The following is a 25,006-nucleotide window of genomic DNA, read 5'->3' as shown; positions in this document are numbered from 1 at the left end:
GACCTAGGGGCGCGCGCACGGCCCCGACTGAAGTACTGGCGATGGCGCGAACCTCGGGGGCGTCCCCCGAAGATGACCTCACCCACGACGGATATTTAAGGTCTTAGAATTTGCTAACAGATTGAGTTAGCAAGGAATGACTACGGACTCGCTTCGACTTTCCAAGCTACTCTGCCTCCTCGGATTTACTAGGGGTACCCGCTCCTCGGGGACCCCTCTCTCTCCTTTATTTTTGAGGTGACAGTCTGAAACTGGTACTCGCTTCTCGAGGGCCTCCTTCCCAGACTTACTCGGTACTCTCTTCTGCCCTGGAAGTCATCACTGCCAACTACATCAGTGAGTTACCATCGCTCTCTCAGAGCTTTCCCTGGAACCAGGTATTCGCTCCTCGAGGGCCTATACATTCCAGCTACTGGGCTTCTATGAGACATTGTGTGAGTGTTACCATCTGGTTCAGTACATGAACTCTGCATATCCTGCCTACTTCACTATATTTCAGTTTCTCTACAGCTCAGCCTCCAGGGATCGCTGTTCCAGTATCTGAGGGACTACAGCCCAGCTGGGCATTCCAGCTCACTACTGCCATCTCTAGATGCAGTAGTGAGCTCTCTAAGAACTAGTGTGTGTCTGTCTCCTAACTCTGAGCCTGACCAATGGTCCCTCTCGGGATCTCCCCCCGGGGGCATGGTCATCTGCCACCGGTCCAAGGATCCACCCACAACTCTCCTAAATAACAGATTGCTAATCCCAAGCAGACTGTTAACTCCGAACTGAACAGATAGACCACATTAAACAAGACAGAAGTGGTGGCAATCATGAACGTTTATTGTATCTGAGAGAACATCAATGGATTTTCAAGCTCCATTCGGAAGAGCCTATTGGCTTAAACAGTAAGATCAAATGGAATAGTCTGACTTATTAAAAGCCATGGTGTTTGCGGATAGTCATTTAGAAATGGGGATGTCATCACGCTGGGACGTTTGTAGAAAATCCTGGGAATGTAACTCCGTAAGACATAATTGGTTATATTTAAATCTTTCAGTCACTTTAAATGAAGGCAGCCATGTTAGTTGTTTGAAAGAGTCCGACCATCAGAGATGGAAAGAGAAAAAACAAACTGAGTATTACTGGCATAAAAATTATTGTTGCTATGGCAAAAGAGCCCTATTATATTATTAGAGATAGAAATAAAAAAACAAACAAACTGAATATTATTGGCATAATAATATTATGTTAAAATCGAAGATAAGTGCACAGTTTATTGATTTCAAGAAATACAACTCAATGTTGGGCAAGATTCATGTTTATTAAAGTGGAAGAAATGCTCAGGTCTCAGGCAGGAGTGTTTCTATAGAAATCCATCAAAAAAGTGGCAAAGTCACCACATTGCTTTTATTATAGAGAAGAGTAATGATTTTGTTAACTAGATTGATTTTAAAAGAAGTATAATTAAAAATTCAAAAAAAATTTCTGCATTAAAAATAAAAAATAAGAGTTTTTTGGACCCATGATTACAACAACTGGTTATTCAGAATTTGAATCGTCACATTCTCAAACCAGTGCTGAGGTCTTTTTCCTCTTTTTGAAAAAAATACTTAATGTAATTTTGTATAACATATAAGCAATCAATTGACAAAGAGGTCACAAAAAGAATAACAATTCTGGAGACCTATATGAACTATAGACACGTCAATCTGACTGCCTGGGCTTCCAAGCAGTTTATGTTCCAGAGAGCCTCTACCTACCTCGGTTCTATGTCCCTGGGCTGTCAGTTCCTGACAGTGAGCTCCCCAGCCCCAGAGGCTCACGTCTGTCATGAGGACCAGCCAGTTCAAAGAAGACAGGGGATACCCCTGCCCAGATGAGCTTCCTGCAGCCACCACTGGAACTGAAAGCATATTTCCATAGGTAAATGGAGGTGAATCGAATAGTCTTGAGACTGTGGGTTCCAACAAAACAGCAAGGAGTGTTGAAATGGTAGCATATGTGCCCTCATCCACACCTCTACTTGCCATCAGAGGACTTGAAGATAGCTCCACACCGTGGAGGCTTGGGAACGAGTGGCATTAAGGGACCCTTTTGGTGAGGTTGTGTAGGGGAATGTATAGTAGTTTGGATGTTGCTTTGGATGTGTATCATTTGGTAAAAGTATCATTTTAGATACACATCGAAAATTCTCCCGGTTCAGTACCATCGGGAGGTTGACAGGTGGATGCCGTTATATAAAAAAGACTGACAGGCTGGTTGTGATAGAAAACTATCGTTTTCAGTGATTTGGTCTAAAGATGATTTGCCAGAAGACAGTGTTTTTGAAGGATATTTGATACATTGGAAATCAGGACATAATATCTGATATCGAAAAAATTCCTTTGAGTACCATCGTTTGGACACTACCTGGATGAAAACAGAAGGATATCGTTTATACAAGATTGAGCGTTTGGACATGATAGAGAACTATCTCTGAGTAATTTCGGTTAAGGACGACCGGATAGAGGATAGGGCATGCTGCTATACGTCATTGTGGGCGTGTATTTATTTTATTTTGAGTTTTTCTATACCGGCATTTGCGATAAGAATCGTATCATGCCGGTTTACAATTAACAAGAGGTGAAGGAAGATAACAAATAAGAAACTTTAACAGGTGCTCAAAAAGATTGCAGTTACAATAAAACAAGGGAATTATAAAACTTGGGCAGTGAAAAGGAGAAAGGAATATAACAGTGAGAATAAATTTACCAATTAATGGTGTGAACCAGGTTATGGATTTTGCAGAGTTATTGAATTACCATGTTGAGGTACCGTTATTAATTACCCTCTTAAGAAATTCTGAGCGTCAGTTAGTGGTAAATTAAGGTTCAAATGGGGTCTGGAAAGGCTTTCATAAATAACCACGTTTTGAGTCTTTTCCTAAATGTAGGAAGGCAGGGTTCCTGTCGCAGATCCGGAGGGATGGAGTTCCATAATAGGGGTCCTGCGGTGGAGAAAGCCCTGTCTCTGGAGGTTATAAGTGGAGTGGTTTTGGAGTGTGGTACCTGTAGGGATTCTCTGTAGGATTCTCTGATAGGTCTGGAGGAGGTATATTTTCTGAATGGGATTTGAAGGTTAAGCGGAGAGTATTGATGGATGGCTTTGTAGATGGTGGTTATGGCCTTATATATGATTCTGTAGTGAATTGGCAGCCAATGTAGGTCTTTGAGGATTGGAGAAATGTGGTCTCTTCTCCTTGTGTTTGTCAATATTCTGGCTGCCAAGACTGTGTATTGTATTGTATTGTATTGTATTATATTGGCTGCCAAGACTGTGTATTGTAGTCTGGACTTGACAGTGAACCTTCCTTTATAAGTAAATTGCTTTTGAAGACGACCTGATAGAAAACAGTGGGTGTTGCCGTATTTTCCGGATATGGGTTTAAAAGGTTCTGGTTTGTCGCCATGGTTCATCAGTACGCGAGTCTGAATGCAGACCGCGTTAGAAGATAAAGGAAGAAGCCATTTAAAGACTTTGGGAAAATTTTGGAATTATGCTGGAAACGATATAGAATTTTGTGGTTGTTGCTGATATGAAAGTTGTACGACATCATTCCCCTGAAGCAGGACCTTAAGGTCCGAAACGCGATCGTGTCAGGACTGAGATGAGTATTACATTTTTAATAAGATTTGTGGTTCGGATTGGATATTACAGCACTATTGTGGAATGTTATCTTCAGTGTTTCAGCAAGTTCAAGGAATTGGTTTTATTCAAATGAAAAAAATTAATATAAATTAAATAAAGTAACCCTATACCATTAATAGATTCTGCTTTTTATACTGACTCTAAGAGTAAGGGGGGGTCCTACAAGACTTTATGGCTATCTATCATGATATATAATAGGATACTGGGTTAACCATTTATTAATTCTTTGTATTTACAAGGAGATATTTATTTATTTATTTATTTATTATTTTTATTATACCGAGTTTCATGATAGGAATCACATCAACCCGGTTTACAATTAACAATGTGAGTAAAGGCAGAGAGTAACAAAGTAAAGAACATTTCCCAATACAAGAACAAATATAGTATGAAACTTAACAAATATTATAACAATATTTTGGATGTGAGAAAGTTACAAAAAACATGGAAAAATAACTTGGATATGAAAGGGGAGGAATTGTAGAACGACTATAAGCATTTTAACCAGCTGTTAAAATGCTTATAATATTATGAACATGTCCCGAGGAGTGCTGTGAAATTCCAGCGTATATACTTCTTATATGACTTCCAGTAACCATTTGTCCGAAGTGATTATGATCTACTGTTCGTAGAAGAGGGACAGTTGACCCCCCCCCCCCCCCCATCTCCTCGTTCTGAGGATGGGTCAGCAAAATTTAAATTGGGTAGAGGGAGGGGGGGTTCGGGACAAATCTGAATCCAAGCCTGCCCCTCTCTTGGGCTGTCAGCTCTGAAAGGACTGAGACCTCCCAAAGGACAGAGACCTCTGAAATGTCGAGTTTCTGTAGGGGCTTAAGTGTTGGGAGTCCTTGGATCAACCCCTCATAGGTGAGGGGTGCTGTAACTGCTTTCTCTTATCTTCTGGTAGCCAGGGAACTGGAGATTCACCCCATTTACTGGCCAGCTTTTCCAATTCGCTTCCGAAGAGAAGTGATCCTTTAAAGGGCATCTTTGTAGTTTTGCCTCAGAGGTTGTGTCTGCTGACCAATTCCGCAGCCATAGCTGTCTTCTGGCCACCACCACTGAGGCCACACCTCTGTCGAGGTACAGACTAGATCTGAGCCCGTGTCAGCTAGAAAGGTGGTAGTGGGTTCCATAACCGCTCTGGAATTCGCCCCCGAGTCATCCACCTCCCGAGAGAGAAGCAGGCACGAACGAGCTACCAGGGCACAACAAGAAGCAATCTGTAAGGTCATTTCTACTTGTCAAATGCCTGTTTAAGGTTGGACATGGGCGCATCATTTAAGGCCGCTCCTCCCTCCACTGGGATAAATGTTCATTTAGAGATGGCACAGTCCAGTGCATCCACTTTGCAGAAATGCAAACGTTCTCCCACTGCCGGATCCAGTGGGTATAAAGCTTCTAATGCTCGTCCCCCTTTAAAACTTGCTTCTGGGGCATCCCATTCCGGGTAAATCAAGTCTTGGATGGCTGCCAGTACTGGCAAGTAGCAAGAGGCTTCCCTTAGGGAAATCAGAATGGGATTCTTCTTTGGTTCCGTCAGAGTCCGCCCCCAGGAACTCCCAACATCTTCAGGGTCTGGAAACCAGGGATGGCAATTCACCTCTATGGAAAAACCATAACATGGTCAGATACGGTTTTAAACCAGGGGGAATTTCCCCATCTTCCCAGGAATCTGTAATCTCCTCTTTGTCCGTGCCATCCAGGTCCCTGCCAGGGACACCCTTGGTGAGACGAGGCATGCCTCGAGGTCTGTCGATAGAACTGGGAGGGCTTACTGGCTGAGGTTCCTGTACAAAGGCTTTAACGCCTTGAAAAAATTCCACCCAAGAGAAGATAGCCAGGTCCATGCCCTAGCCTAGGAGGTACACTGGGTTAGGTGCTGCCAAATTTCCCTCTCCCATGGATGACCCAGTCCCAGGGGTATTCAGATCCAGGGTACTTCCAGTTAAGGCTGTGGCTGATCCATCCTCTGAATGGGAAGAGCTGGGCTTAGCAAAGTCCAGGGAGGCCAACTCTCCCTGGGCTTCCTCACAGTGCTGACAAACAAGAATCCAGGTCAGACTGAGCAGCCCTAATATGACAAGCAGCTCAGCGAGAAAGGTGCTTCTGTTTCTTTGCTGCCGGAGCCATTGGTGACAGTAACTACGTGTTCAGTCGGCTCGTGCTTAAAATTTTATGCGCACAGATTTTGGGCACCTACATTAGACGCGACAATGCACACTTACAACCCGTTCACCCAGCTTTACTTGTATTCTGTGCCTAGTAAGTTGTCCGCGTATGTATGGTGTACGACCTTATGTGCACAACCAACACACTGCAAGTACAGACGCCCTATGGAGAGCAATACAGCACGCACAAAGATGCATGTAAGAGGGCGCAACTGCGGCCTACCACATGGTGTGCTGACCAAGCCTAAAGCAACGCCTAGCCTATCAGGAGGCCGCTCAACCCATTCGGAAGCCCACTTCCCTTACCCCAAATGGGATCGGGAATGACATCGGTACAGCATGCCGAGCAAGGAGACCGGAGGAATTCTTATCGAAACCCCTCCAAATGTCTCTGAATCGGGAGGTAAATTCTTTTTTTTTTTTTTTAAACTTACCTGGGCTCAGCGTTTAGCAGCTGAATACAGAGACTGTCTCCAGCTGCGGGGAGAAAGGGCTTTGACTGTCACCGCCGTGCTCTGCTTCCTGCACCCGCTGCCTTTTAGCTGCTTAAGCAGCAAAGTCCAAGCCAGAAACCAGCTTCCGGACCAAGGCACACCTCTGCGTGATCTTTGAAATCACCTCAGGATTTCTGAACTGGGGGAAGGACCTTTAGGTATCACCACAGGAGAGAGGGGCTCAATTTTCTCTCCAATTTAAAAGTAGAACTTCTTCTTCCAAAAAGTACAGTGATCCCCATAGGGAAAACACATCCAACATCTGCTGGTGACAGAGAAATACTGAAGGGCTGAGGTCACTGCAGGGGTGTAAGTAGGGTAATGTCAGCTTTGACTCCATCGCCATCTGCTAGCAGGTGAGCATAATCCATTGGTCCTGAGTCCATTTGGCTACTTGCTAGGAAAAGAATATAAACTATAAAATATTATTTTACTGCCCTTACTGCTAGTAATTTACCAAGATTTTCCCTAATCATTTTCTACCTGAAATAAGGATGCTCGGATTAATTTTGCTGCTTAACTATTATGAAGTCTATATTGAACAGTTCCCTGGGAAACTTTAGCTGGGATATTGAGCCAGACATTTGGGAAAGCCAGGGACTGAATATACCTGAGTAACTTTAAGACTGCGGTTTAGACTTGCCCTCCTACATTTATCCAGATAGCACTGATTATCTTTGCTACCTGGATAAATTTAGGCCATGCTGCTGGAATGCCCGCCACCCTCTTTTTTTTATGCCACTAAACTTTAACCCAGGTAAATGTTAATGCGGTAAAATTTCTCTGGCAGACAGGTGACAAATTGCAAACTTGGGATTTTACATACCTTTTCAATATTGACTTCTATACTTCCAAATGTATAAGGCATTTTTATATAGTATAACTACAATAAAAATAAATTGCTGAGCATAATCATACCATGAAATAGTTGGGGTCATTTTCAGGTGTTGCTTCACTATACGTGGAGGTTGCATGAACTCTTCCCCAATTACTCGAACGGAGTTCTACTAATTTCAAAAGCATTTGTTTTACATCTCTACAACAGACATGGGCATAAAGTTTTGTTAGAAGACAAGGTCATATCTATGGCTTTTTAGCCCACCAAAATCATTACAAAATTCTGAAGGGAAAGAAAAAAAGATTAACAGAAATATAACTGATGCATCAAAAATGGCCTCTTGATAATGAAGGTTTAAAAGACAATTCAGAAAGAAACATTTTGTCTAATTACTAAAGAGCCGAAAATGATAAAGGACAACTTTATGCAAAGAGGTAAAGCAAGGCATATGTGACATTTGTGTCCTCTCCCTACATATCATACAAGTCTCCATAGGTCCTCTTGTGGCACACCTCATTTCTGCTACTCCTCCTCTTTAACTTCTTGCCAAGCACAACCCTTGCTACCTTTAAATTCTGCTCTTTTATTAAGGTTTTGCTTTCCCTGCTGTAGCTCTTCGAGTCCTTACCTTCATGCTGCTCTGAGTATTCTCTTTCTTACCATGGTCTGCCCTGAAGCCCCTTGTCAGCATACAAACCTGCAATTTACTGGGCCTATTTCCCTTAATTTCTGTTGCATAATTTTATACTTATTTTATGCAATGTATGTCTTTTCCACAACTCCCTACAGCACTATGTACATAGAGACCTTTGTTTTCAGTTTATTTTGCCTGTGAATTTCAGTGTTTATTATAATAAGCAAAAGTGGGAGAAAATTAGTAGAAAGAATGACACTTTTTCCACTGATTTTCTTCTTCTTTTTTTTTTTTTTGTTATAAACACTGATAAATTCCTAAAATAAAATCTGAAAATGAAGGTCCTTATCTGTACATAAGGTTTGCAAAAAAAAATAAAAAATGCACCATTAGTTCATTGCTTAAAGCCCATTTGAACATGCATGCTCACAGATTCAGTTTAAGTAGATAAGACATTCATTTTTGAGAAACAGCTTTGTAATATTGTACTAAACCAAAACCAAACTGCCAAAATACTCTTGGAAAGTAGAGGGTTGACATCTTAAATTGTAAAGCTTTTAATCCATGGCCAATATAAAAAAGTAAAACAGCATTTTTTTTTTTAAATTTTCAGTTTTGGATTCAGGAATTTGTTTATAATTTTTTATTTATTTATTTACATCTAGTTAAGTTGCTTTACTGATGAGATCTCTCACCAAGTTTGTTTACAACCCACCAGAAGAGTGATATGGGAATCAGAGTTGGCTCCAGGGCATTTTTTTGTGGCAGGTGGGAGAGAAAGATAAGGAATCCTATTTTTCACAAATGACCTACCAAAAGTGGACTTTCTAAAAATATAAACTACCTTCTTTGAAAACTGCCCTGTACTAGCTTGGGTGAATAAAACTAATCATATGCTACAAAGAAGCCTTGTGAATCATTGCAACCCTGTTTAAACCTCCTCTACATAGGGTTTTATGCTGGCCTCTGCTCTACGGCATATACTATATCAGCAACATTACATATGCATGAGGCTCATTAATCCTTTTTAGAGATGCAAAGATGCTCTGCGGAGATCAAAATTTGGAACTGAGAGGAGACAGCTCACCGTGCATACTCTCTGCATGACTTTGGTGCAATCGAATTCCACAAAATGCCCTGGATTCCAGCCTCGCCCAAAGCAGGAGATGTTACTGCCTCAAGTGAAAAGAGGCAAGTTGGCAAAAACACTTGCCCTTTTCAGTTGCCACACTGCCTCATTTAAATATCCTCTTCAACAACTTAACACAGCCTGGCTCCATAGGATGTAACTGGAGAAAAAAAAAAATCTGCCACAAGTCACAAATAGAAAACAGTTTACCAAAGCCCGAATAATACAAATGGTAAGAGAATAGAACGGCTCACTTAAAAGGAAAGGCTAAACAGGTCAGGGCTCTTCAGCTGGAACAAGGGACAGCTGATAGAGGTCTGCAAAATCATGAGGAGTGGAGAGCCAAACAGGAAAAGGATATTTACCCTTTCAAACAGTACTAGGACTAGGAAGTCACTCCATTAAGTAGGTAGAGTTTTAAAACAAATCAGGGAAAGTATTATTTCAGTCAGCACACAATTAAACTAGGGAATTTTTTACCAAATGTTTTGGTGAAAGCTGTTAATGGAGCTGGGTTTAAAAAGTCCCTGGAGGAAAAGTCCATAAATCGTTGATAGCCATACAAACTGCCTATCCCTGGGCTGTAAGCAAGGAGGATTGTATTTGTTCTTTGGCATCCTGCATCACTGTGTGAGACAGGAAGCTGGGCCTGATGGACGTTTGATCTGACTCAGTGTAGCATTTCTTATGTTCTTATAGTAATGGGTTAGTAAGGTACGAAGCATGATGTACTGCAGTCTTGAAACACAAACATGAAACCACCTCCCTCACTTCCAATAAACATTTCCTATACATTAGGTATTAATTAGGTACTAATTAGGTACTAATTAGGGATTAGGTACTAATCCCTATCACTGATTCCATTGAAAATGCAATGAAGATCTGGAAATCTGCACTGAGATAAATAAGTTGCTCTCCGATAACTTCCTAGCACTCAACACCAACAAAACAGAGATACTCATTCTCTCCCCCCCTAACAACCCCGCAGGCAGTCTCTCCCCTACATTACCCAACTACCCTCCCCCCCCACCCCCTACCACTGCACGACACAGTTACCCTACCACCCCACAAGCCCGCAACCTTGGTATTATGATAGACAACCAATTCAACCTCAAAAAATTCATTTCAGGGACCATAAAAAGTGGATTCTTCAAACTCCACACCTTGAAGAGAATCAAACCTCTCCTTCACACCTCTGACTTCCGCACAGTTCTGCAAGCTATGATCCTATCCAAACTTGATTACTGTAACGCCATCCTCCTAGGATTACCAAAAAGCACTCTACAACCCCTAGAGCTATTACAAAATGCTGCCGCACGTATCCTTACAAACACTCACCGTCATGACCACATCACACCCGTCCTTCAATCATTACACTGGCTCCCCGTAGCCTCAAGGATTATATATAAAGTACTTACGCTCATACACAAAGCCATTCATAACCAAGACATGCAATGGTTCCCAGAACATCTCCTGCTCCATACTCCAACAAGACCCACAAGAACACATCACCAGGCCAAACTCCAAATACTCTCTCCTAAACTCATGAAGCATTCCACCTTTAGAGATCGATCCTTCATCATCACAGGAATCGCCCACTGGAACAAAATGCCTTCCCAACTACGCCAGGAACCCTGCCACAAAAACTTTAAACACAACCTTAAAACATGGCTTTTCAAACTAGCATTCCCTGACTAACGAACTATCTCTCACCAAAGATACTTCTTGACCGCCTGACCGATCCCCGACCTCTCCCCTCCTTCCCTACCCCCCACCCTTGTAGGTATACTCCTCCTCTTCCACTCCCTCCATTACTTTCCCCCCAAATACCGTCACTGCCTTATTTAACTCATTTGTTAAAATTAACATGTACATTTGTATATTATTCCTGTATATAATTCTTGTTTTGTCCCCTGTTAACCCTCTCCCTGTTAATGTTAATATTGTAAAGCGGGTTGCTAAGTTATGTTATATTGTGAACCGAGGTGATGTTTTGTTTTAAAACGTGCCTCGGTATATAAGAAACTTCAAATAAATAAATAAAATAAATAAATACATGCTATAATTTTACTGCCTTCTTAAATATTAAACAGTTCACTTGCTCAGAAAGATGCAATATTGCTCCTCAGATGGTAAAGCATACCTTTCTCTTACACAGGGCATCTCTGGGCAATCCTGTGGCTATCCTGGAAATATTTTCCTCTACGTGTGGGCCATTATTCTGCCTGGTGGCTTCTGTCTGTGAAATATCCTCTTAAAATTTGCCTCTTTTTTTTCAACCCCATCATGAGATGCCAATCCTCAGGTAGCAGGATCAGTCAGAGGTCAAACCTGAGGTTCAAGTGGAAAAGAGGGATTCTCTTGCATGGGTTCAACACCCTCAGAGATGCCAATTAAGAGGAACAAAAACTTTTTTCTCGATTTTCAGTCAAAGTTTTTTTTCTGTATAACATTATTGTGCCATTACTGGGTATGAGTTCCGGAGTTCATATACATGTGTATGCATGTGAAAGAGAATGTGAAGATGTGGCAAGATTCTTAGAAGGGAGGGATGTGGTAAATAGACTGGTTGTTAGGGAGGCACAGTCTGGTTAAGTGCTTTTACAAGACATGTACCATGAACTGCTACAGATAAAGCACTATTGTTTCTTTAAAAGTGATCAACCTAATAAACGAAGGTTGACCGACGTGCCGCAAATGCGCAGTAGAGAGCAGCTCTACCACGCATGCGACCACGTCGGTCACAGTGTGCCTCTTAAAAATAAAAATGGTGCTGTAGGAGCGGCGGCAGCGGCGGCCCGAAGACCCGGAGCGGCGGCGGCACCGGCCCGAAGACCCGGAACGGCGGCCCGAAGACCCGGAGCGGCGGCGGCACCGGCCCGAAGACCCGGAGCGACAGGAGCGGCAGCCCGAAGACACGGAGCAGCGGCGGCCCGAAGACCCGGAGCGGCGGGAGCGGCGGCCCGAAGACCCGTGCAGGAGCGGCGGCGGCACCGGCCCGAAGACCCGGAGCGGCGGCCCGAAGACCCGGAGCGGTGGCGGCATGCGCGCGAGGGAGGGACAGACGGAGACCCGGAGGGACAGACGGAAGGAAGTCTGTCCCTCCCTCGCGCGCATGCCGCCGCCGCTCCGGGTCTTCGGGCCGCTCCCGCCGCTCCGGGTCTTCGGGGGAGATCGACTGAGGGGAGGAGGGAGGGGGGAGAGAGGAGTGACTGAGGGGAGGGGGGAGAGAGGAGAGAGGAGTGACTGACTGAGGGGAGGGGGGAGAGAGGAGTGACTGAGGGGAGGGAGGAGTGACTGGGGGAGGGGGGAGAGAGGAGGGAGGAGTGACTGAGGGGAGGGGAGAGAGAGGAGTGACTGACTGGGGGGGAGGGAGGAGTGACTGAGGGGAGTGACTGAGGGAGGGAGGAGGGGGGAGTGACTGAGGGGAGGAGGGAGGGGGGGAGAGAGAGGAGTGACTGAGGGGAGGGGAGAGAGTGGGGGAGGTGGGAGGGAGAATGAGGGGGAAGGAAATGATCCAAAAAAAAGTGTTAATGTAGCCCGTTTTAACGGGCTTAACGGCTTGTTTTACAATAAGAAAGTGCAGTCAGTGATGTTTTTAAAGTTAAAGGTTTGTCTTTTATGGCATGTAATCAAGTAAAACAACATGGTTTGTTTCAGTTAGGTTTATCACTTTGGCCATGAAAGAAAAAGAAAAAAAAAAAGTGACAAAATGTTTCTTGTGGACTTTAATGGGAGCTATGCAGCTGCAGCAACAGCCCTTCCAGCCATTCATCTGTGCACTGAACTGAAGTAAATATAAATCGGGTTTTAAACTTCAGGGTGATGTATAAAAAGGTGTAAATGTGTGGATGAATAACCCATTGTGGGTGAGTTGGATGATAATAAGAGAGCATCTATGGCAGCTTCATGTCCTGCATTCATGAAATTTATTTTATTGAGCCATGCTGCATAAATATTTTGAAGATACTCTGATATCTCCCAAGAAGGTGCTTTAATGACAGTTTGTATTTGGCATAAACAAAAATTTCCCAGATATTCACCAGCAAGATCCCAGAAAAGCTAGGGATGAACTAAGCACCCTTCTCTCCCCAAGTACTAAACTAGTAAATTTATGAAATAGCTTGTTACATCTATAACTCTTTAAAAGCCATACATAAGTAACAAGATAGGAAGTTAAAAGAAATATATCAAATGTTTCTTTGGCACAGTATTTGCTTAATACATATTTAGCAGAATAGGCTAAACAGTTTGGCTAGGTTCATAGAGAAGGCTAGTACAGCTGACAAACAAAATCGCTATGATCCTTCTTTAGCTCAAATTTTTAACTCCCAAGGCAACAATAATATTTAAAGTTTTTCAAAACACCTCCCTATACCCCACTTATATATAAAATTAATAATGTAGGATAAGGAAGGTTTCATACATCTTTTGCAACATGCCTCTGCGGCCTTGTACACAGAATGTTATAGGTTGTAATCATGAACCAACGTCCTTCCTACCTTTGATTTTTTTTTTTTACTTTTTATGTGAAACCAATCTTTTGTGCAAACAACTTTTCTTGAGTCTTGTGCTTGTTTAAAAATGGCTGTACAGCTCCGCTTTCATTACTATATAATCAATGTTTTAACGCTGTCCGCATTTTTTTCACCACCGCTGTAGGCACTCCAAACAACTCTTTTTTATATCTCGATGTATAACTAATTTTATAATACTTTCCCGATCAACTTAACTTATTCACTCCTTCCAACATGGCCATGTTTTGACAAAACAAATTTTCTTCCTCAGGGGAGTCTCTTTCTTCTCCTCGCTGTAGGGTCATTCTTTTCCACACAGACGGCGTCTTTAGCTGGTTTACCTCTTAGTCACTTCTTAGCCCACTCTATGTCTTTGTTTAATTCCCCTGGGAAGCTCAGATAGTTGAGCACTGTTTAGAGAAAAAACACAGTTTCAAGGATCTCCGATGGACAGTGATAGATCGCGTTGAAGAAAGTAATCACAGAGGGGATGTGAAAAAGGTCTTGAACTTCCGTGAGCAAAGTTGGATTTTTAAGATAACATCTACAATCCCAGGGGGATTAAACGAAGACAGAGTGGGCTTCATTACTTTGAAACATTTCGCACCTGTTTTCCCAGTAGCAGTACAAAGAGATATTGAGAACGAAGCCAAGTCATTGGACAAAGACTGATTCACATAAGATACGTGACTCTCCATTGGTAAAACTTGGATCAGATGATTGGTTTAAAAGGCTAACAAGTGACTAAGAGGTAAACCAGCTAAAGACGCCATCTGTGTGGAGAAGAACGACCCGACAGCGAGGAGAAGGAATAGAGACTCCTCTGAGGAAGAAAATTTGTTTTGTTGAAACATGGCCATGTTGGAAGGAGTGAATAAGTTAAGTTGATCGGGAAATTATTATAAAATTAGTTATACATCGAGATATAAAAAAAGAGTTGTTTGGAGTGCCTACAGCAGTGGTGAAAAAAATGCGGACAGCGTTAAAACATTGATATATAGTAATGAAAGCGGAGCTGTACAGCCATTTTTAAACAAGCACAAGACTCAAGAAAAGTTGTTTGCACAAAAGATTGGTTTCACATAAAAAGTAAAAAAAAAAAAAATCAAAGGTAGGAAGGACGTTGGTTCATGATTACAACCTATAACATTCTGTGTACAAGGCCGCAGAGGCATGTTGCAAAAGATGTATGAAACCTTCCTTATCCTACATTATTAATTTTATATATAAGTGGGGTATAGGGAGGTGTTTTGTTATATGTATTTGACCTCACTAACAGTGGGGATTGATTGTAGATTGTAAAGTTTTTCAAAGCCACTCCCACTATTTAGGACTAAATCGGTGCACTGCTGCTCTTCTGATTGTCTTCAGAACCCAATGCAGCAATCACATCAATATGTAGAATACATGTCTATAGCACATGTAGCTGAAGAGAGAATTAGGGAAAGACTATTCCTTAAAGAGTTCCCACTGCATATCACCATCCCCTCTACCCCACAAGGCATTCCTGAGCAGCTCTGTTCACCCTCACCACCCACGAGGGAGATCTTCTCGAATCAAGCCCTCAGCACCACTCTATGGCCAGAAGGGTCAGCTACAGTGCATACCAGTCTTTGATCACTTCTAAGACCCAGTGGTCTGATGTAATTCTTGCCCATTCCGTGTAGAAGTTGGATAATCTGCCTCAGACAGCTTCAATGATGGAATGGGTGCTCGTGGCTTCATTGGGGGTTTTTATTACTTCCTGCACCAAGATGTCCCGAATCTCTTCCGGGCCGGCGACCCCCTCGAAAGGACTGCTGGCGCCCCAAAGCAGGTTTAGAAGCAGGAGGTGCAGAGTATCTATCCGTTCTGAAGCGGCGAGAGTCCCGAAACCTAGCTCGAGGAGGGAAGACTTTCTTAGAAGATCTTTCATCTTCCGGCAACCAATTGCCCTTGGATTCAGCAAGCAGCTTTACCAGCTGATCCAGATCCTCCCCAAACAGGAGCTTGCCCTTAAAGGGTAGATTACAAAGCTGGGACTTGGAGGACAAAATACCACCCAATTTCACAGCCACTGGAGACGCTGCACTGACACCAAGGACAACATACCTCTCGCAGAGGTCCTTACCAGATCATACATAGCATCTGCAACATCAGCGATGCCTGCTTCTAGGCGGGCAGGCTGCAGAGCCCCATTGTCGCCCGTACCGGCCCCGGCAGCCGACTCCTGGACCCAACACAGACAGGGCCTCTGCATGAGGCTAGCACAAACCGCCACCCGAAGGCTTAGCGCGGCAACCTCAAATGCTCACTTCAACTGGATCTCCAGCTTGCAGTCCTGCATATCCTTAAGGTCAGCCGCCCCAGCAACCGGGATATTTGTCTTTTTCGTGACTGCCGAGACTGCAGCGTCTATCTTTGAAATCTTCAGTATATCCAAAACATCAAACGGTAACTGGTACAGTTTCGCCATAGCTCTGCCCACCTTCAAGCCGGAATCCGGAGTCTCCCACTCCCGGGTCACTAGTTTGCGAACCTTCTTAGGCAGAAGAAAAGATGTTGTGGGACCCCTAATGCCGTCGAGGCCTGGATTGACACCCTCGTTGTCAGACTCTTCTTGAGAAACTTTAAGTCCCAGAACTTCAAGGACCTGGGAAATAAGGGGTACTATTAACTCATTCCGCTGGGGTCATCCCCCTCCACAGGAGGGTCATCGGGCTCATCTGGATCATCAGTATCCACATCAGCCGGATCTGGCCGCGGATCCGGGTCTGCCGCCCCTACTACCCCAGAAGCTGGTGTCGCCCCAGACCCCGGGATCGGATCTCGTGTACCCTGGGGAGAATCCCCTGTGGGGTGAACCTGATCAGGGAGGCACTGATGAGGGTCCGTACCCCGACCTCTTCTCTCAGGTGGGTCCGAACCTGCCCCCTCGAGACCGGGATCACTTTACTGCCGAGCGTTTCCTTGCCAGAAAAGCCTGGTGCATGAGGAGGACAAATTCTGGGGACCCCCCCCCCCGGGTCCCCCCCTCCCCCACTGGAGAGTCAGCTGGGGTGATATCATCAGTTCCCCCAATGAGGTCTTCCCTCACCAGGGCTAGAACAGGCGGAGAATCCTCTTCCCGCAAAGCCGAGACAGGCTTTCCCTCCCTGAGGGAGGAGGCAAGAAGCCCTGAAGAGCCCTCTAACCCCAGGGAACATGCTGCGCATAAGGCGGCCGCATCTAACGCCTGGCCGCATGACCCACCCGCACGGCAGGCCTGCGATTCTGTTTCGGTCCCATCCGCAGTAGCACGCCAATAGTCTGAAGTGAAATAGAAAAGGGCACGAATAAAAAAAGAAATGCTCGGAGCCGGAACGCACAGAAAATTTCAGTCAGACAGGACCAGAAAAACAAACTTTTCATGCTGCAGGCTAAGAGAATACTGGCTGAGGAGAAAAAAAACGCGCACAGCCGTGCCGCAGGAAAGGAGCCTGTCTATAGTGAAGTCGCAAGGTCCCTAAGCAGGGAAGCGGCGAGTAAACAAGGTACATGGAGAAAAACTCACCCTTGCCCTCAGAAAACGACCTGGAGCCCTGGGAGCTGAGGGGAACACTGCTGACAGCTTCCCCGGCCAACCTTAAAAGACCAGGTCCCTCCTGCAGCTCTCCTTACCTCAGCACTGAAGACTGTCAGTCAGCCATAGTGAAAACAGCTTTTTTTCTTTTTTTTAAACAAACTTTAAGCTGTTGCAGGAGACAAGGGAGCAGCTGTAGCAGAGACTGTGGTGAGTAGCCAGGAGCCCCTGGTCAGACACCGAACTGTGGTGGGCGAAACCCTGACAGGAATATTCAATTCCCCGGATGCCCAGCTTCTACTGAGGGATGGCCCACGAAGGCGCCTAACACCTCAGGAAGCAACCGTAAACCAAAAAATTAAATTCTAACTAACTAAATAAAAAATATAACTAAAGACTGCAGGTGTGCATCTGAACCACATGCTGGAGTCAGAGAAATACTGGGCGATTGCAGGTGGCACTCTCGTTATGTAGCAGTGCCCAAAGTTCTAATTGTTCTCTGACTCCACCTGCTGGTAGGGATACACCACCCACTTTTCTGGACTGATCTGGGTATGTTCAGGAACATGATATTGCCAGAAGAGGCACAAACTCTTTGTCCCTGGACTCTAGCCTGCTCACCTTCCCCATCTATTGTTGTCAGTGCAGCAATCCTTCAGATGAAGGCAACACAGCGTGGCTCGTTCCAAAGCAACTGGTTAACAGATGACTTTCAGCCAACTGTAAAAATTACCTGAGCTTGGGCACAATTCTCTCATTTTTCCAGACTCCAGGGTTGGCAGAATGGCTTCTTCAGAACAGTCTAATGAGCAGGAAAGTGGGCTGAAAATCTAACTTAGGTCTCCCACCCAAGTGTCACACTACCATTCTACCCTGAGCCCGACTACTTAAAATTTGCTGCACTGGAAGTTTATTTCATACCCAAATTTATTTTTATTGGTTTTCCACAATTACCAGCATGCAATTATATTATATATATTAAATTTAGGTTTGGTATTCATAAGCATGCTTTATTTTTCTTTTATTAGTAATTTATTTAAGCGAGTTCTGCTGTATTCTTGAAATCATCAAAACAGAAGCATTCAGTACTTGTACCCTCCTGGATTACTTCTGAAATCTATTAAGGTTCCCCTGAAATCTTAATCTTGGACTAATGCCACAAACTCTTCTAGCATTTGTGCAGCAAAATTAAATTGTTTGCTGTGAACATTGTTTAAATAGAATATGGCGTGCTCATTTATAAAGTTTCAAATGTAATTATATTCAATATATTTATGCATTTTACTGCATACTTTAATTCTGAAACAGGAATCTATATAAAAAAATAAAAGCAATAGTTTTGGAAGAATATATTTTCAAGTTATTACAGGACATTTGCACCAGGGGCCACGCAAATGCTAGAAGAGCTAGATTGAAATGTGGCAAAAAATTCACAAACATGAAAATGCACACACATTGCAAGCAAAAACACAAGTATACAAAGGAAGTCAGGAATAAAAATGTAATCCAACTGATTTGGAGCCTGGCTCCCACTCCTTGAGACAGACGTTGCTGTTAGTGCAAGCCCTCAAAATCTCCAGCAGTGAAATTTCCTCTTCAATAACTCTGGCAAAATCAGGGCTGAGACTGATCTACCACAATGCCTGAATCATCACACTAGCCTCAAGTTATTCTCTTGCACCCCTCATGATGTCTGCTGCTAGAAGATGCTCTGATTGGGCTAGAAGTCTTCAAGAAGATAGATGAAATGAACAAATCAAAGTCAAACCAATCTAAACATCTTTTTCCTGTTCTAATAAAAGTACATATATTTATTTGAGCTACTGATTTCTAATAACCATATGGGTCCTTGAGGTCCTGTAGAAAAACTGAATTCTTTGTAGATTGTCTGACCTTTTATAGATACATATACTATCGTAGCAATTTTCCAAAGCCATTTCTGCGTGTAAAGTGCACTTACATGAGTAAATCCTACGGATAATTCTATGGTATTATATTGTAGCATTGAAAAGCAGACTTACACAGGTAAAATGCATTTACACTTTAAAACCTAGTTTTACACATGTAAATGCTTTTAAAAATCAGGCCCTATGTGCATAACACCACATCTTTGCATATATATTTCATATTGGTCCAGTTCTGGGGCTCTGTTCTACCATCTTCTAACAAAAAGAGGATGCTAATAAAGAAAAACAAGAGAATGGAAAAAGGAACAGCATGAAACACTATGTGCACAGAAACATCTTACCTACTGCAGCTCACATCTAGGACAACATTCTCCATCCTCTGGATTATTTCTTCCATATCAGTCTTGCCTTTTTCTTTCCATGCATCTTCCAACACAGACCCCGTTAACTACAAAAATAGAATAGAGGCAATCTGAGATCAAGCAGAGGGAAAGAATAATTCCACTTGGCACAAAATAAAACACAGAAAAGCAGAAAAGAAAAATAATCTATGGGGACAAATGTGTTAAAAATAAAAGCTCTTACTTCGCAAAAAGCTCACATTATTCAGTAGTTGGACTGTCTATGAGAAAAGGAAGCTTAATATTCCGCATGCATTTCTATTGCATAATATCGCTGAGAAGTTGAGGTAATCAATAAGCCAGGGGAAAAAAAAAAAAAGACACTAAGAAGCTACAAAACACTCTTTTGAAACACGTGGGTTTTTTTGTTTTGTTTTTTTAAAGATTTTTTTGGGTTATTACTTACACTTTTCAATATTTGTTCCCAAAGGCTTTTTTTCTTTTCTAAGATATAGACAAAATAAATAAAAGCAGGCACAGTCCTATAAGCGTAAACTAGAGCATTGCTAGCAGCATAGCCACTTTGAAAGTGGTTGAGACTGTGCAACAAGCACCACGATCCTGTCACTGGGACAGGATTAGGACTTGGGTGAGGGGAGGGGCTTACTACTATATCAGCAGAACTGGAGAGGTAGTAGCTGCGGGAGGCTGTCAAGCAGACCCACTACATTTCATTTTTACTTGCTTTCCGAGAGGTATAGGGGGTGGGGAGTGCTCAGCATGACAGGGCCCATTTTGAAAATATTGGGAAGGGTATGTGAATCGGGCCGCAGGCCAGCACATTATTTTTATTTATTTATTTTTTTTTTAACACTGTGCAACTTAACTGGCTATACAGCTTTGAATATAACCAGTCAAGTCTTAAATTATTTGGCCACATGCAGCAGGACAATATTAGGACTGCTAAAGCAGACCAACTTATCCAGCTAACTTATGGGCCGATGCAGCAAAGTGTGCTCAGGCTGAGCACACTGTAGCCCCCGTTTTCGACACACTATTTTTACCCCTTATACAGTAAGTGGTAATAGCGCGTGGAAAACACGCTGCCAACCCCCCTGAAACTAGTAGCGCCCGCAACATGCTGATGGGCTTATTAGTCATTCCCACGTGATACAAAAAGTAAAATGTGCAGCGAAGCCACACATTTTACTTTCAGAAATTAACGCTTGCCAAAGGCAGGAGTTAATTTCAACCAGCACCGGGAAAGCGTACAGAAAAGCAGAAAAAAATACTTTTCTGAACACCCTCAGACTTAATATCATAGCGATATTAAGTCAGAGGAGTCAAAAATTAAAAAAAAAAAAAAAAAAAAAATCAAAAATCTGCCCGCGGGTTGGAAGACTATGCTCAATTTTGCCTGTGTCCATTTTCTGAACCCGTGGCTGTCAGTGGGTTTGAGAACCAACACCGGTAAAATTGAGCATCGGCTGTCAAACCCACTGACAGCTGTCGCTTCTGTCAAAAAGGAGGGAGAATATTTCAGACTCCATTACTCCTGCAGTAAATTTGAGATATTGAGCTGATATCCAACCCACCCTAGTTTACAGCTGAAGTTCATTCTTATCAATATATATGCAAACCAAACCCATCTGGAGACACTAACGCCTTAGATACTGATATCACTAGTTCAAAATTCATTCCCATAGTATTTTTACTTGCTGCCCAAAAAGTTGTAAAATGAATTTACCTGATAATTTCCTTAGTGTAGAGAGATGGACTCAGGACCAATGGGTATTCTGCTCTTCTGCTAGTAGATGGGAGACTGAGTCAGATTTCAAAGCTGACGTCACTCTAGATATACCCCTGCAATAACCTCAGTTCTTCAGTATTCTTTTTGAAAAGCCATTGTGGATATATCTTTGCTTAAATAACTTGATTAAATTTCAGTAAAACTTGAACTGGTTCAACTAATTTCAAAACTGGAGACCGCCAGTGCACACAACCAATTAACGCTGACACCGGACAAACTGTGGGTGTCTTGAACTTGGGGTAGGCCGCGGATGTCCCGTATTTGCTTAGTCTCGAGGTTTGTCATCAGAGGTTCTCCTTTTCCGGGGAAGCCATGGGCGGGATGCTGAGTCCATCTGTCTACACTAAGGAAAACGAAATTATCAGGTAAGTAATTTCTCCATTTCCTAGCATGTAGCCAGATGGACTCAGGACCAATAGGATGTACAAAAGCTACTCCAGGACAGGGTGGGAGGCTGCCCGTGGCCCACTTAATACTGCCTTTGCAAAGGCTGCGTCTTCCCGGGCTTGAACATCCAGGTGATAGAACCTGGAGAAGGTGTGTATCGAGGACCATGTCGCCGCCCGACAGATCTCGGCGGGTGACAGCAGCTTTGTTTCTGCCCAAGAGATTACCTGGCCCTCGTAGAATGAGCCTTAACATGTAGAGGTAAGGGCTTTCCTGCCTCTATGTAGGCTGCCTTGATTACTTCTTTGATCTAGTGGGCTATGGTCGCCCGCGAGGCTGTTTCTCCTTGTTTCTTCCTGCTGTGAAGAATGAACACTGGTTCCGATCTGTCTAGGTATTGCACTAGGAGTCTGCAGACATTCAGGCGGCGAAGAAGGCGTGAGTCTTCCAAGTCCTTATGTTCATCAGGAGCTGGTAGCGAGATGGTTTGGTTCAAGTGAAACTCAGAAACCACTTTCGGAAGAAAGGAGGGGACAGTGCGCAGTTGTATGGTTCTAGGTGTGAACATGAGGAACGGTTCCCAACAGAATAGAGCCTGTAGTTCGGAGATGCGACGAGCTGAACATATTGCCACCAGGAATGCCGTCTTCAATGTTAAGAGGCATAGTGACAGGCCTCGTGTTGGTCTGAAGGAAGCCCCAGCTAGGAAGTCTAATGTTGAGATTACTTACCTGATAACCTCCTTTTCCTTAGTGTAGACAGATGGACTCAGAACGAATGGGTATAGTATACTCGTGCTAGCAGTTGGAGACGGATCTGACGTCAGCACTGGTATATATACCCCCACAGGAAGCGTAACAACTCAGTAATCTTCCTTGCAAAAGCTGTTATGGATGTGTGTACTGACGCTCAGTGAAATAGTGAAACAGGATTCCCCTGACCGATTGATAGTAGCTGGAGACCACCAGCATTCCCAACCGGAAGGCGTCGACACCTGGCAAAAGGGGACGCTCTTATGTAAACAAATGACATGGCTTACCTTGAATCGGTGAAACCCATGTACACAGGCAGCTGGGCGGGATGCTGAGTCCATCTGTCTACACTAAGGAAAAGGAGATTATCAGGTAAGTAATCTCAACATTTCCTGGCATGTAGCCAGATGGACTCAGAACGAATGGGATGTACAAAAGCTTTACTCCCAGCCTGGGCAGGAGGCTGCCTGAGGATCATGTAGGACCGCCCTCGCAAATGCTGTGTCCTCCCTGGCCTGGACATCCAGACGGTAGAATCTGGAGAAGGTATGGAGGGAGGACCATGTCGCCGCTTTACATATTTCTGCAGGCGACAGCATCCTGGATTCTGCCCAGGATGCCGCTTGTGCTCTGGTAGAATGAGCCTTGACGTGGAGAGGCGGAGACTTCCCAGCCTCTACGTAAGCTGCTCGGATAACTTCTTTAATCCAGCGGGCGATGGTGGGCCGCGAGGCTGCTTCACCTTGTTTTTCTTTCCGCTGTGCAGGACGAACAGATGGTCCGTCTTTCGTACTTCTTGTGTCACTTCCAGATATCTGGGCAGCAATCTGCCAATGTCGAGATGGCGTAATAAACGCCCTTCTTCAGATTTCTTCAAACCCGCCGTGGTAGGCAAGGATATGGTTTGGTTAAGATGAAACTGTGAAACCACTTTAGGTAGAAAGGAGGGAACCGTCCGAAGATGGATAGCCTCAGAAGTGATTCTGAGAAATGGATCACGGCAGGACAGTGCTTGTAGCTCTGAAATGCGGCGTGCTGAACATACAGCCAGCAAGAACACCATCTTCAAAGTGAGAGAACGGAGAGACAGGCCCCGAAGGGGTCTGAAGGTGGATCCTGCGAGGAAATCCAAAACAAGGTTGAGGTTCCATAAGGGCACAGGCCACTTCAGTGGCGGACGAATATGCTTGACTCCTTTCAGGAATCGAGAAACATCTGGGTGCTTGGCAATGGTCTTGCCATCCCTCCTGGGACCGTAGCAAGACAGCGCAGCCACCTGAACCTTGATGGAGCTGAGGGAGAGACCCTTCTGAAGTCCATCTTGCAGGAAATCCAACACAACAGGGATTGTGGTCGCATGTGGATTGGTGCCATGAGTGTCGCACCATGCTTCGAATACTCTCCAGATCCTTACGTAGGTGAGGGATGTGGAAAACTTGCGAGCTCGGAGGAGTTGTATCTATCACGGCTCAGAGTAACCTCTTTTCTTCAGTCTAGCCCTCTCAATGGCCAGACCATAAGAGAGAATGGAGCTGGATCCTCGTGAAGGATGGGACCTTGACGTAGGTGGTCCCGGAGAGGAGGCAGGGGAAGAGGCTCCCCTGCCATTAGTCTTCTCATGTCCGCGTACCAGGGTCTTCTTGGTCAGTCTGGTGCTACTAGAAGAACTAGGCCCCGGTGTTTCTGAATCTTGTGGATGATGGCGCCCAGCAGAGGCCACGGAGGGAAAGCATATAGCAGAGTCCCTGGAGGCCATGGCTGAACCAGCGCATTGATTCCGTGTGAGAACGGATCGCGCTTGCGGCTGAAGTATTGGGTACTTGAGCATTGGACCTGTCCGCTAGTAGGTCCATGTCCGGAATCCCCCAGTGATCCACAATCATCTGGAAGGCTGTGGGTGACAGCTGCCACTCTCCCGGATTTAGGCTTTCTCTGCTGAGGAAGTCTGCCGTGGTGTTGTCCTTCCCGGCAATGTGGACGGCGGAGATGTCCTGAAGATTCGCCTCTGCCCAAGCCATCAGTGGGGCGATCTCCAGAGATTCGGGTCGGCTTCTGGTTCCGCCCTGACGGTTGATGTATGCCACCATGGTGGCGTTGTCGGACATCACTCTGACTGCTCTGTTCTTCAGTCTGTGAGCAAATTGAAGGCATGTCAATCGGACTGCCCGAGCCTCTAGACGGTTGATGTTCCACGCTGACTCTTCTCTGTTCCACCGCCCTTGTGAGGTCAGTCCTTCGCAGTGTGCACCCCAGCCGCTCAGGCTGGCATCTGTGGTGAGCAGAGTCCACGTGGGGGAGGACATCTTCGACCCCCTGCTCATGTGGTTGGACTGCAACCACCACCGTAACTGGGTCCGCACTCTGGCAGGCAGAGGTAAGTGCGTGGAATAGTTCCGTAGACGGGGGCTCCAGCGGGAGAGCAGGGAGTGTTGTAGAAACATAGAAACATAGAAATGACGGCAGAAGAAGACCGAATGGCCCATCCAGTCTGCCCAGCAAGCCTCACACATTTTTTCTCTCATTCTTATCTGTTTCTCTTAGCTCCTTGTTCTATTCCCCTTCCACCCCCACCATTAATGTAGAGAGCAGTGATGGAGCTGCATCCAAGTGAAATATCTAGCTTGATTAGTTAGGGGTAGTAGGGGCAGTAACCGCCGCGATAAGCAAGCTACACCCATGCTTATTTGTTTTACCTAGACTATGTTGTACAGCCCTTGTTGGTTTTTTTTTCTTCTCCCCTGCCGTTGAAGCAGAGAGCCATGCTGGATATGCATTGAAAGTGAAGTATCAGGCACATTTGGTTTGGGGTAGTA

At 44.4% G+C, this 25,006-nt stretch overlaps 1 protein-coding gene across 3 annotated transcripts in view; it reads right to left on the bottom strand.

Moving 5' to 3' along the window:
* The window catches only part of PAIP1 (poly(A) binding protein interacting protein 1), a 233,979-nt gene that overhangs the window by 86,773 nt on the left and 122,200 nt on the right, over positions 1 to 25,006 (bottom strand). For 2 of the 3 annotated variants that reach the window (XR_003852745.1, XM_029577749.1), the window contains exon 7: positions 19,245 to 19,351. Coding sequence is in view for 2 of the 3 variants with exons in the window: in XM_029577749.1 (XP_029433609.1) it covers positions 19,245 to 19,351 (107 nt within the window). In the remaining variant the exon portion in view is untranslated. Of the gene's footprint in view, positions 1 to 7,255; positions 7,374 to 19,244; positions 19,352 to 25,006 lie in introns of all 3 variants that reach the window. The other variant, XM_029577741.1, reaches the window with a different exon arrangement.

The sequence above is a fragment of the Rhinatrema bivittatum genome, chromosome 1 (assembly GCF_901001135.1).
Source record: "Rhinatrema bivittatum chromosome 1, aRhiBiv1.1, whole genome shotgun sequence".
Lineage (NCBI taxonomy): Eukaryota > Metazoa > Chordata > Amphibia > Gymnophiona > Rhinatrematidae > Rhinatrema > Rhinatrema bivittatum.
Note: the sequence above shows the minus strand (reverse complement) of the source record. Positions and strands in the feature narration are given on the sequence as shown.